Genomic DNA, 14,077 nt, shown 5'->3' on the forward strand with positions numbered 1-14,077 from the left:
GCTGAAATGTATTTAATGTATCATAGGATGAAAACAGATTATTATATACAGAAGGTAGAAATACTGTATATAAATATTATATACAGACTAAATGGACATGTAAAGTCCTTTGAAAATTTAATTAACAATGGGCATTTTGAAACTACACTCAGCTGTTTTCACGTCCTTTGATTTGTTATGAACATGTTAGTACTATACCTTGACTGAATGATGTAGCAAGTGTTTTTAAAAAGAACATATGCTTTCATATTGTGATGGTGAGATGGACAGTAAAAATGGTTCTTGCCAAAACTCCTACATTTTGTCTCCTGATTAAATATTCTACATGGTTTTAGATATTTACTAACATCACAGATACTTTTTTTCATTCTTCAAGCAGTATGACTTTTGAAAAGTTGGATCTTTTAGTTTAAAAGTTGCCATTAATATGTGGCTTTGGGTCTATTTTTGATCTATACTTTAGCTGTTATTTTCTTCATTAGGTTTCCCCAAGTCACATTGCCTTTGGGGCACTTAGTGGTCAGATTGTTAAAAGAACGAAGTAGCAGGAAAAGTTGCCACGAGGTTGATGGCACATGCTGAATGCTTAATAAGCAACAAAATTAGAATACTGGTTTTGAAAATATCAACCCTGGTATGGTTCTGTGCTTGAGCAGCTGAATCAACATGGTGCTAAGCACTCTGTGTCCACTTTGGTGATTTCTTGTGCCTGAACTGAGCAACAGTTACTGGACTCAACGCAAATCACTATATGCCTGAAAGAGAACTTTAAATGCTGAATTGAGACAAGAGTGCTCAGGACCTTGTTGGACTTTACTCAGTTGCGCTCCTCGAATTTCCTGAAATTAAACAGGGGATCCCTGTTGAGGGTGTGAGAGTGTCCCCGGAACCTCACTGAAAACAAGGGAAAGGCTCCCATTTAAGTAAATGGAAATAACTCAGTCAGTGGAATGGACTTTGGATCCTGTCCCAAATAGGTTTATTAATTCTTGGAGCATTTCCTGTACAGCAAGACCTTCCCCCTGCAAAGCAATATATTGCTACATGATTGTTGAAAATAAAATTATGGAAAGTTGGAGGCTCATGCAAAAAACAGTTCTTAGGTTTTTATTATGCACATGTGCATGTACGCACACAATTTTTTATCGAGTAAGCACTTTAGTTTTTCCAGGGGTTTTGCCTACATCTGAATTGTGCTTCAGGGATTTTGAAACATCATTTATATGAATTTATTTGGGACAAAATCCAGTGGACTGGCTTAAAATATTAAAGGGAGTTTTGCCAAGGGCCTTACTGTCTGCACATGAAGTTATGGTTCTTCAGTGCAGAAAAAATTATCTGTTTTCATTTTTAGGCATGTCATACCCGAACTGGCCTGAGGAGAGCCCCGTTCCACTCACAAGATTCGATGGCACTAACTCTGTGTTTTCAAGATATGCAAATGATAGTGTATATGCTAACTGGATGGTTTCACACTCAGCGGCAAAATTTATGGACAAGTTTGATAGCTAAAATTTTCTTTGTGAAAGGTAATGGACTTCTGAGGAGAACAGAGGCAAAGAGTGGGAAGTCCATTGGCTCGTTCTTTGTACAATCAACAACTAACTTTTAATTGGCAAGCCCTTTTATTGGTAGTTTTTAAAATGTGTTATTCATGCTGAAGACTGTAATCGGTACTTTCCCCTTTCAGAAAACATATCAAGCTGGATAAGAGTTGTAGTTCCAGTACTTCTTTCTAGATTGCCATTTTGCATATGGTTCCATTTGGCAACTTCCTACTGCAAATGTCTTCACACTTCATCCTCAATGTTTTTAGAATAACCATCCTGTGTTACAGTTTTCTTGGATGGTAAAATGTACTTGAACTGCTACTTTTATAGTGGCTGTTAGCACATGACCACTTGATCTAAGCAGGAAGCACAAACATTATATGGAAGGGAGCAGGGAAACAGGCTCCCAAATGACTGAGCTTGCTATCAAATGACAAGTGTTATGATGAGTTTGGCACTAGTGAAGCCTGTATCCTGGTTTGAAAGCAAACATTAAGCAACTCAATAGAGGACTTGAGATTCAACATTTGAAGTCTTATAAAATGTATTGTCTTAATGAGAAGAGAACTTGTTTTATTAGTCTTAACTTCTCTTACCTTTAGCACAATGGTGATAAATTTGATACAAGATAAGCTTTATAGACTGATGGCAATCAAGAGTGTTCATCTGACACAATTTACTTTCCATCACCTACATGTTAGCAATGTTAAAACATACAATCTTGTACAATCATAATTTCTCTTATAAGTTAAAAATAGACTATACAGGATTTTTAAACTGAATTCATGGAATAGAATGGTTTGTGTTGGAAAGGAACTTAGAGATCATCTAGTTCCAACCCCCATCCCGCCACTGTGCGCCGGCACACCTTCCACTAAACCAGGTTGCTCAAAGCCCCATCCAGCCTGGCCTTGAACACTTCTAGAGATGGGCCATCCACAGCTTCTCTGGGCAACCTGTTCCAGTGCTTCACCACCCTCACAGTAAAGAATTTCTTCCTAATATCTAATCTAAACCTTGCCCTCTTGGAAAGCCATTCTCTCTTTCCCATCACTACATACCCTTGTTAAAACTCCTTTCCAGCTTTCCCTTCAGGTACTGGAAGGCTACTTTAAGGTCTCCTTAGAGCCTTCTCTTCTCCTGGCTGAACAGCCCAAACTTGCTCAGGCTGTCTTCATAGGAAAGATGCTCAACCCTCTGGTCATCTTTGTTACCCTCCACTGGACTCACTCCAACAGGTGCACCTTCTTACGTTCAGTGCCCCAGAGCTGGATACAATACTCCAGGTGGGGTCTCATGACATTAGAGTAGAGGGGCAGAATCACCTCTCTTGACCTGCTGGCCATGCTGCTTTTGATGCAGCCCAGAACATGGGCTGTGAGAACATGTTGCCTGGTTGTATTGAGCTTCTCACCATACAACATCCCCAAGATCTTTTTCCCATAGCTGCTCTCAATCTATTCTCTGCCCAGCTTGTATTTGGAATTGCTCAGACCCAGGTGCAGGACCTTGTCTTGGCCTTGTTGCAGTGGCCTTGTTGCACTGGGGTGGCTCTGGCCGAGCTCTCAAGCCTGTTAAGGTCCCCGTGGATGGCATCCCTTCCCTCCAGCAACTGCACTGCACAGCTTAGTCATTGAAAAACTTGCTGAGATCTCACTATCAATGTCACCAACAAAGGTATTAAACAGCACCAGTCCAAGTGTCGACTCCTGATGAGTGTGACTTGTCATGAGTCTCCACCTGGACACTGAGCCGTCGAAAGCAACTCCTTTGTGTGTGACCACCCATCAAATCCATGCTTCTCCAGTGTCAAGACCAAGGTGCAGTGCAAGACATTGTCAGATGCTCTGCACAAGTCCAGGTAGATGGCATCAGTCACTATTCCCTTATCCACCAGTGCTGTAATCCTGTCATAGAAGGATATTTGTCAGGTTTGCCCTTAGTGACACAATGTCGGCTGTCACCAATCGCCACCTTATTTTTCATATTTTCTCATCAGGTTTCATGGACTTGTGTGCCTTCAGGTTCCTTAAATGGTCTCAAACCTGATCTTCTCCTATGGTGAGTGGTTCTTTATTCTCACAGGCCCTGCCTTTGCCTTCTCAGCAAAGTGGCTAGGGCTCCAGTGGCTGGAGCACTTGCTGGTGTTGAGCGAGGCTTTTGTGACTGAATACCTCAGACTTCTCCATGTCCCAGATAACCAAGTCTTCTACTTCATTCTGGAGAGGGCTCACATTTTTACCAATATACCTATAGAAGCTTTTCTTGTTATCCTTGATGTCCCTGGCCAAATTTAATTTTATCAGGGCTTTAGCTTTCCTAACCTGGTCCCTGACTGCTTGGAAAACTTCTCTGTATTCCTCTTAGGCTATCTGTCCTTGCTTTCACCTCCCATGGGCTTCATTTTTCTATTTGAGTTTGTCCAGGAGCATCTTGTTCACCCACACAGGTCTCCTGATGCTTTTGCCTGACTTCCTCTTTGATGAGTTGCATCTCTCCTGATCTTGCAAGAGATGATCCTTGAATATTATCTCATGGTACTCTAACCAGAAGATTCCTGAAGAGACCAAAGTCTGCTCTCCAGATGTCCAGGTTAGTGAGCTTGCTGTGAGCCACCTTGCTGACCCAAGAATCCTGAACTCTCCCATTTCATGGTCACTGCAGCCAAGGCTGCCCCTGAGAGTCACATTCCCCACCAGCCCCTCCTTGGTGAGAACAAGGTCCAGCATGGCATCTCTCCTTGTTTGCTCCTCTGTAACTTGGAAAGGAAGCTATCAGCGAAATCCAAGAACCTCCTGCATTCCTTATGCCCTGCTCTGCTATTCCTCCAATGGATGTTGTGGTAGTTGAAGTCCCCCATGAGGACCAGTGATTTGTCACTGTGAGGCTGCTACTATGTGTCTATAGAGGATCTCATCCACTCAGTCTTTCTGGTAGAGTGGCCTTAGCCCCCACTGTAATGTCACCTGTTCCTGTCCTCCCTTTAATCCTGACCTATAAGCTACTCATCCATCACCAGGCACAGCTCCAAGCCCTTCAGATGGTCTTGGACAGAGGGCAGCACCCTCTCCTCCCATTCCTTGCCTGTCGTTCCTGAAGTGTTCATATCCTTCCACTCCAACACTTCGGTCATAGGAGCCATCCTACCGTATCTCTGATGCCAGTAAGATCATAGCCTTGCAGATATGCACGATCTCTAACTGCTCTTGTTTAGTCCTCAAGCTATGTGCATTTTCATAGAGGTATTTAAGTTGGGTCCCCAGTGAAGCAGACTTACTGGCAGGAATGGCTGGAATCCCTTTTTGCAGCAGTTCAGGTGCTTTCCTGCTGACCTGCAATCCTGCTCGAGGCTCTGAGCATCTCGTGCTGGTAGCAAACTAGGATTGGGATGGATTGAGGATTGCCTCTCCGAGCAACTTCAATTTAAAGCTTTCCTCAGCAGCTTGGCAAGCGTGTGACCAGAGATGCCCTTTCTGTTCTCTGGCAGATGGGCCCCCATCAGACTTCATCAACCAGAGTTTTCAACAGGAGTCCCCAGGAGTAGCCAGACCGTTGGCTGTTGCATTAGTCCTGTAACTATTTGTGGATTTGCCAGATTCAAATCGCCTTTTCAAACCCTTTCCCTTTAACAGGATTGATGAAAAAACTGCCTGCACTCAAGAGTGCCTTACTGCCACTCCCAGGGCTCTGTAATCCTCCTCGGTACTCCTCAGACTGCTCCTGACTGTATCACTGGTGCCCCCACAAAACAACAGCAGCTCTACAAGGCTTGGTAGTCTCTTGGTGACATTTTTGATACAGCCCCCTGGTAATCAGCCCACCTCTCTAGAGGGCACATCAGATTGGGAAATGGATGCTTCCCTGCTTCTAACACCTGCCACCTTTTCTTAATTGTTCTGGTTATTACATGAGGAGAAGATCATACTGCCTTACTCAGCACCAGCCTCTCTCCTGATTCTGATGGGTCCTTCCTCTTCAGCCTGCAGAGCAGTTAAGTAATTTGTCAATGGCACCTCAGGCTTCAGGGAGGTCTCTTCCTCTTGTAGGTCCTTGCAGTTTCAAGTGTCCATTCTTCTGCCTTATTGCCATTTCCCCTTACCCCTGCCTCTCTGGCTTCTGTGTGTGCTCGGTGGGGGAGTTTTCACTGGTTTGGCTGTGGGTTTACTGTGGGTTACACTTGGAACCAACTCTCTAATTCCTTCTCAGCCTCCCTGGAGCTATGTAGCCTTCTCACCACCTCCTGCAGCTCAGCCACCTGCTGCAGGAGGTCCTCTGCCTCAGCACACCTTTTGCAGACATTCAAGTACAGAGACTTTGGTTGCAGTCTTGTTCAGTGGGTTGGAGTCCTCCTCTCAGCTGCAAATTGGATATACTGCCAGGCACAGGACACTGCCACAACATAACTCCAAATAAGCCTATTTTACCTTGAAAGTCATGAATAAATAGCATGTGCACAGCAAAATTGGTCTTAAAACTCTGCTGTTGAAACCATACAGGGAAAATGTCATCAGAATTTGTTAAGGTGAAATATAAAAATGTTGTGCTTACAACAGTGACTTGATATTTTGGAGAACAATCAGATTGTGAGTCATGTTCTATGTGGAAGAGTAAATGATCACTACTTTTATTTGTAACTACCATGGTTAAAAGTAACCTTTTGTTTGCTACAAATGTTGGGATGTAAATCCCGAATGACTCGTTGTTAGCGTTGTGACGGTTATTCTAAATAATCCAGTTCTACCAAAGCTTGCTCCTGTCACTTACAATCCAATTTAGATGTTTCAGATCTGTTTTCAGTTGTTGTTTTGTGTATCAACTTTATGTTTCCATTAAAGTCTGTGATTTCAGAAACATGATCCTGAGTCAGACTGCCAAAACCTGAACACAGATTTTCATTTTACAAAAAACGGGATTTAAAATGGTGTGCTGAAATGTAAAGACTTTTACTGTTGGATAGCATGCTTGATCCTGTCCTGGTTTTGGACAAGCACTAAGCAGTGTGAGTTTTCCTTTGGACAAACCTTTGCTATGTTGGGTAATACTTATGCACAGTAAACAGATACTGATATAAATCCAGAAGGGATTCCATTGTGATAGAATGGTGGTCTTCACTGGCATGACACAACAAATGCATACTTTTAAAACAAATGTCACTGAAAATTAAGGCCATTATACGGGCTATTTTTTTCTATCGAGAAGACTATGAAAAAGAGAAAAATTACACTTGTGGTAAATTTTTGCTATCTTCAGCAATGACGTGCAACTGAGAGATGTGAACCACCCAGTTTCTAACCCAGCAAGCCCTGCAACAACATTGTTGGTGAGTGGGACTGTAAGTGATGCTGAAATAACCAGTGGGTCCAGGGAGTGTTGTGTATTTTAGACTTCCAGCGTAAGTCAGTGTTGTATCAACCATTATTAATTCCTGTGAAAAGTTTCAGTAATAGTTATTGCCACCTATGTTACTGGACATAGATTCTGCATTTAAAATACATAGCTCATAATTATAGATCCCATACACAATTACCTGCATTGACTGCATTTTAATGAAAAATTTTCAAGTGTCTCCTAAGCCAGTTAATTTTTGCTCCCTTCCTGCTCATAAATGTTGGCAAGAAATAGATTATTGCTTTGAAGTATTCATTCTTAATATGAAAGCTTCTTATGTCTTCTGAGAATGCTTTTTTTGTAAATATTTCCCTTGAAGTGTTTCCTGTTTGTTCTGGGTTGCCATGAGTTAGAATGGTGACAACCTTGTTTCAGTTCCCCATTAGAGAGTAAATGTATTTCCCACATGGGAAAAGAGTGATACAGCAGATGATTATTTCCATCGGTGCCAGAAATACTTAAGTACTTGGCTGCCCTGAGGAAAGTGAATTCGAAGGGAACAAATGACTCACCTAAATATACAGGTTGGAGGGAATAAGTTTCTAAAAATTTCTGCTAACCTTTTCTAAATATCTGCAAAAATGACATGGTTTACCTGGCCTGTGCTTTGAGTTGTGACAGATGGGGGGAGAACATGAATCTCATGTGTCAGTACGGTCCTTAGAGCAGCACAAGGAAATTATTGCACAAACTTTTCCAGAGGTATGATAGTCAGAAAATCTACTGTGAGGTTGCAGATTTTAATTTGCAGACATTAAGCTGTTTCTTGTAATAAAAATTTAAAAAATAATGTCCCATGGATACAAGATACATAATAATTGTAGTTTTTATCTACAATTTCTCATGCAAAATATGCATCAGCCTTTTGTGGTACATTCAGCTAGACCTAAGCAATTCTCAAAAACAGAGAGTAAAAGCAAGTTTCTGTTCCTTAATGTTTTATTATCAATCTTACAAAAATAATACAAGCCTCAAAATATATCTAAAAGGAATATTTCTACTGTAACTTTTGAAAGTTAAAAAAAATTACAATTTTAAAATACTCTGTTTCAAAACTCAGCCTACCTGAAAGCCTTGTGTATCTCGTTGACACTACAATGGTAAATTTATAACAAAACAGTAGAGAGAACCTTCAAGAGCACAAACCCTAAAGTAGCAGCAGGCAGTGTTCCCAAAGAACAGAGTGCAGAGTGTCCATAATGTGATGAATGGTTTGACTTTTTCAACCTGAGGAGACTTTCTGAAAAAGAACCTTATAATTCACTAAAGATGTATAAAAGTATTCAAAACCTTAATATGAAAACCTAAGCTGCTCAAGTCCAGTGAATTTAACTTCAGAAAATTTAAGTAGCACCTCTGAAGTGTGTGGGATTATTCACGAATAAATTTCCATAAACATTTGCTGGTCTAAAATGAAATATCCAAGTAATCAGTTAGCAAAAGTACAAAGGATATTACCAAAATGTGGACAAAGCAGCAATACCCTTGGTCTACCCATCCCTAGTGCAAAACTGTAACTTGCTTATTGGGAAGCAGTATTTAGAAGCAGGTGGACAGGTAAGCACAAATACACTTCTAATGTATACCTAGAAGAGACAATGAATGAAAACTTTTTGGTATTTATAGAGTTCTTCAGTACAGCCGAGTTGTTCATATGAAGCTTCACTTTGTATATGTTTTTCATTTCTAAACTTTGGAACAGCAGCTTGCATATTCCATTTACAACAGAGACATATATACTCAATGCATTTTGGGAAGATAAATAGTTCCTCTCTTTTTATGTTTTTTTTTTTGTTGTTTCTTGTTTTGCTTTACTTGGTTTTATAAAGGGCTACATGGTATCTTAACAACTTTCTTGCTAAAAATTTCTCTGAGCTGTTATGAAAGTTAGTTTTGCTGATAATGTTTTGAAATTAAGTAAAAGGTTTTGCCTGCCTGAAGACAGATAAGTCACCTCCCCTTAAGCTCATCTGAAATCATTAGGTCCTTCCTTTGAGTTTAAAAAGGTACATTTCATCAAAATTCAACTTCACCTCATCTGGAAGCTGTTTCCTATGGATTAATGTAATTCAAATCGTAGGGACAATTCAGGAGTGTTGCAGTTGTACCTCAGATCATCTTGGTGGCCTCCTCTGGACTGTTCCAACAGGTTGATGTTCTTCCTGTGCTGGGAACCCCAGAGCTGGATGCAGTGCTCCAGGTGGGGCCTGACTAGAGGGGAATAGAAGGGGAGAGTCACCAGCCTTGACCCGTTGGTCACACTTCTTTTGAGGCAGCCCAGGATGTGGATGACTTTCCTGCTAGAAAGATTATCCTTTGTAGCAGAACTAGGTTTTTATGTAGTTTATGATCTCCTGTAAGCAAAGGACAAAAGAGAGCCAACACATCTAGAATTATATTTGCAAAATAATTTATTGTTGAATAGTGCAGGGATTTTAAGCTTTCGAAACAACACTGCCAAAAGTAGCTGTGGAGTTATTTTATACCACACTAGCACTACATCTCTTGGGCAAGGAGTCAACAGATGAATGCAAAGAGCAGATATGTGGTCTCTTTCTTCTCTGCTATCACCCTACTATTCTCTTAGTCCTCCATCAATCATTGCAGTATCTAGTCTCACCCTTCTGCATTCAGCAGGTCACATAAATAAATATTAAAGCCATTATATAATTTGTCAGCTTTTCAGGGCCTTTCCTACCAACATGATCATAGCTGAAAGAGTTTGATATGAACACTGATTTTCATTTGCAACATGTGCCATTTTCATAGTATCCTGCCAATGCAATTTCCTGTCTGAAGTTACTGTGCTTAACGATGGAAGTATTTTAAATTTTTTAATAAAATCAAATGAACATGTATTTTAAGCATTTGGTTTGCAACAAATCTTAGGTATATTTTATTGTGGTTTGGGGAAAAAAACCCTAATAACTCCAAGTCCTCCTTCAGATTTTGTGATGTAAGATATAGCCCAATGCAAATCAATAAAACAGCAGGAATACTAATCCTACTTGTTTGCCAAACTGCTACCAATAACAAGAATAGTATCTCTTTATTCAAGAAGATTTCACAAAAAAAGGAAGAGATTTGGAATAACTTCATTGCAGCCTTACATCTGTTGTGAAAGAAAATGTCAAAAGGGTGGAATCTCAGATAAAGGGTGGCTGTTTTGACAGATGAGGAGACTGTGAGGGAGGGCTGATCTTGTTCCTTGAGAAAGCTGGTAAAGGGTTCATCTTCAGATGACTGAAAAGCTTGGAAGAGGATTGTTAAAAACTGGGATTTGGCAAAAGCCTATGGAAACATCCAGGAGATAAATACTGCATTTATAGTATATTTTTAAAATGCATATGTAGCTTCAAGAGCCAGCAAGAAGCAAGCAGAGTTCATTGTTCTCCAAGACAGTTTTGTCTGGCCAAGACTGTTAGTGATTGATTTGACCGCGGAAGACAAGAATTATTCTTTCTGGTATAGGGTATAAATAATTGAAGGAGATTTTGGCCTTGTCAGTTACCTATCTCAGGTAAGGGATGCCCAAGGACCCCTTCCTTTCTTCCTTTTGACCCTCATCTTCCCAGTACCCCAGCCCTGATGGGTTTTCCCCGTGGAAATGGCCTAGGTGCATAAGCACAAACAAGCATCATCCTAATCACCAGTTCTGCCTCGTGCTTCCTAATTAGTGGGTGGATTCAGGATGTGCTGCTTGTGTTTAGCCCAGGGCTTATCAAACCTTACAGCCAGTCTGCACCCGTTAACAGCTGTCGAGGAGCAGCCTTGACTGAGATCAAAATTGCAGACATTCACCCTACAAAAACATACACAAAATTATCAGCAGTCTTTTAGCATGCACAAGTTAAGCTATTTTTTTCCACCTGCTACACATTGCCAAATTTTAATTTGCATTTCTCTGCATTCATAATGAACATCTTCATGTTTTTAGTGTATGCCAGTAACTTAAAACCAGCTTGCACAGTGCTTTTAAGATGCTTGAGTTGCAGAAAAAATCAATTTAATAAACTTTTTATCTCTATGCTTATCTTGTCATGATTTGGTTTTTTTTTAAATAGTACAAATCCTTGCTTGTCTAGCATAGTGTCAGAACTGGTAACTGACATTCATTAAATTTAAATTAAAAGAGAATAAAACTTGAATAGGAATGTCATTTATAACCACTCAATTCCACCTAGTAAATACTTCTGAACCTGATTCTCCTTAATTTAAATAGGGTGCAGGCTGCCAGATCAGGTCTTTCTCATTCTAGTTCTAAAAATAGGAACAGGAAAGATGCAGGAACACATTTTTCTTGCTCTTGAGAAGGAGTGGGAACAAATTCAAGTGATTTTTCAAATCATCTTACTATTCAGCTCTCCTGTGATTGCATTTCTAATGTAAAATCTTGCTTTGAATTAATTTGATTTGGAGCTCCATTTTACTAACATATCTGAGCCATTTCAAGATTTTCATTAGCAAAGCTTTTTGTTAAGAGTCAACAATTAAGGGGGAGCTTGTTAAGAGTCAACAATTAAGGGGAATGCCAGGAAAGCAATGCAGTGACTTTTGATCCTGATTTGCAAATCAGTTCATCTTTACCAATTGGTTTTATAATAATAGTGAAATCTCAGCAGCATGCTTTAATGCATTTCCAAAATCAGCCACTGCTTTTATGCACCACAAGAACAGATGCCAAGTTCCATGAAATCTAAACAGAGTCTTTTCAACTGCTCAGTTGAGGTATGGTGGTTTTTTTCTGGTTGTCTCTTGATATTCTATGGTACCCAGGAGAGTTTTCTCTTGATGAGGAAATAGTGTAGATCCTACCTTCCTTTTGCCCTGTCTTACACTGTTTCAGCCCTGTGAGAATTTTTTCAGTCATTGATAGTAAAGTACTACTAATAAAATCAAAGTAGTTACATGACTTCATTATTTATTTCCATGTCATTTTATGGGAGGAATAGTTTACAAATATGAAAAATGTTGCACTTAAAACATTTTAATTATGTACATGCAACCATGAATGGTACCAAAACCAAGAGAAATAAATAACTTATTAACTGATTGGAGTTTGGACTCAAAGTGAGGGAGATGTTTTCTGGAAAATGACAGACAAGTCTGTAGCTAACACTAGGGAAAAAGCCCCAAACCCTAAACCGGAGTGGAGTGGGTAGATATTGCAAACAATGGACCAGCACAGTACAAACAATGAACAAGAGAAGTTTCTTGGTGTCTGGTCCTGTCTATTGTACAAAGAAATGAACACTGGCTTTGTAGTAACTGTTTGCTAAGCTAGCAGCAGGGAGGATCATCTCTGTACTGTACCTCTCCACAGTCTTGTCTTTATTTTGTGTGGAGGGAGAGGTGGTGCTTTTATTGACTTTGGGACAGGCTTAGTGGGTACAACTGATTGTGCAGTAATGCATATTAAATACTGATATACTGAGCATTCTGTATAGAACATGAAGCATCTCAGATTAAGGAAGCCCAAGTATTTCTCTCTATAAAGATACAGTATTTAATCTAGATATTTATCTGAATAACTTGAGCTTTGGTGCACAAAACATTCAAACACAAAAATGAACCAAACCAGATAACCAACCAAAAGACCTTGATAATTTATATTGTTATCAGACAATGAGTGTTCATGAAAGATTGTCTGGCTTATATATCATATATAGAATGATCTAACATTTCTCTTGCTGCATCCTAGATAGCCAAATCTACAGTTTAAAAAGTAATTTAATAGGATTTATTTAAAAAATATTACTTTATAATTTTCATAGGTTATCAGTCAGCAATACTGAAGATAAAAAAAGGAACATGTCTTTTTTTAGTATGTTTTGCACAACATTGAGTCTTGTAGTCAAAGTCCTCCTATTTGTTTTTCATTCTAGGTACAGAATACAGTTATTTGGACTTTGTTTCAGAGCTGCTTTGCAGTCAATATATTTGTGGCAAATTTTTTTTCTCTTTTTGGAAAATGCCTATAGTACTTCTTGGTGCCATTAGACAGAAGCTATATAGTAATGGCCAGAAATAAAGGGATGTAGAATTCCAGGACTACACATATGGATTACTTTCCATATATGTTGTTACTGGTTATTCTGATGTGATACCCTGGTGCAGTTGCAAGTGGAACCCTGGGCATACGTCTTATTGTGCCTGCCAGGAAAAATAAGGCCATGTGGCCAGGAAAAATGATCAGCTACCACTGCAGAATATTGCCTGCTGCTCTCAGCTGGAGCTGGCACCAGAGCCCAGGCACTTAATGCAGCTCCCTGCAATTCCCCTTCTGTGGTCCTGTTTCCTGTGGCACAAACCAGGGCGATGCCTGTACTTCTTCTGCGGTAATGTTTCTACAGTCCATTTGCTGCCATCACAGAGCTCAGCAAACACTTGTTGCTAACAGCGACCATATATTGATTTCAAAAAGAAAAAGTTATTTTAAGAGATTGTGTTCTGATGTATCCTTCCACACACTTTTCCAGATGCTAATACCACTGCTAAAGGATTGCTATTCAAAAAAAACACAAGTGGACTACAATAAGCATTTTTGTTATCAGAACACAGTTTTTTCAGATAGTACATAAAATTAAATCTTATTTACATTCACTTACAGCTGTGATTGTATTGTTTACTCTTTTTCTGATAAGGAATGTCTTCCATTTTCATGAATTAGTACCAAAATTACTAAGTTCGCTTCAATGTATGAAAGGAGTCTATGTAATTTTAAAGTTGCGTGATACTGTTTTCTAATGGGAATTTCTGAAAGGAAGTAATTTAGCAACTGTGATTCCAAAACAGCAGGAAAAAAGCAATCCATAGCAGTTCATTTCCCAAACATTATATAAATTATATGCTTCTGAGTCCAAGATTTAGTACATTATAATACCAAAAAACTACTATTTATTTGATACCAAATCACTACATGACTAAATGTAGTCCTTCAACATTCAAAGAGGCCAAAAGCCTAAGCACTGCCAAAATCAAAATATTGCTCAATGCACAAGGGGCACAGTAACAATCAATACAGGAAGATTTCTGCATGGTATTTTGGTCCAAACTAGGTTTACATACGCTCTGCCTCTCCTAAGCCTGTCATAAATCAGAGATTATTTCAGTGTGTAAAGCAGTGAAGTAGAATATCC

General features: G+C 39.6%; 1 protein-coding gene across 1 annotated transcript in view; it reads left to right on the top strand.

Annotated features, from left to right (window-relative positions):
• RET (ret proto-oncogene) overlaps window positions 1-1,644 on the top strand; it is a 79,153-nt gene extending 77,509 nt beyond the window's left edge. Inside the window, exon 20 of the mRNA XM_071563389.1 lies at window positions 1,355-1,644. Coding sequence (XP_071419490.1) covers window positions 1,355-1,512 — 158 coding nt within the window. The 3' untranslated portion in view covers window positions 1,513-1,644. The remainder of the gene's footprint in view (window positions 1-1,354) is intronic.
• The last annotated feature ends 12,433 nt before the right edge of the window (window positions 1,645-14,077 follow it).

This window comes from Pithys albifrons, chromosome 9 (assembly GCF_047495875.1).
Source record: "Pithys albifrons albifrons isolate INPA30051 chromosome 9, PitAlb_v1, whole genome shotgun sequence".
In the NCBI taxonomy this organism is placed as follows: domain Eukaryota; kingdom Metazoa; phylum Chordata; class Aves; order Passeriformes; family Thamnophilidae; genus Pithys; species Pithys albifrons.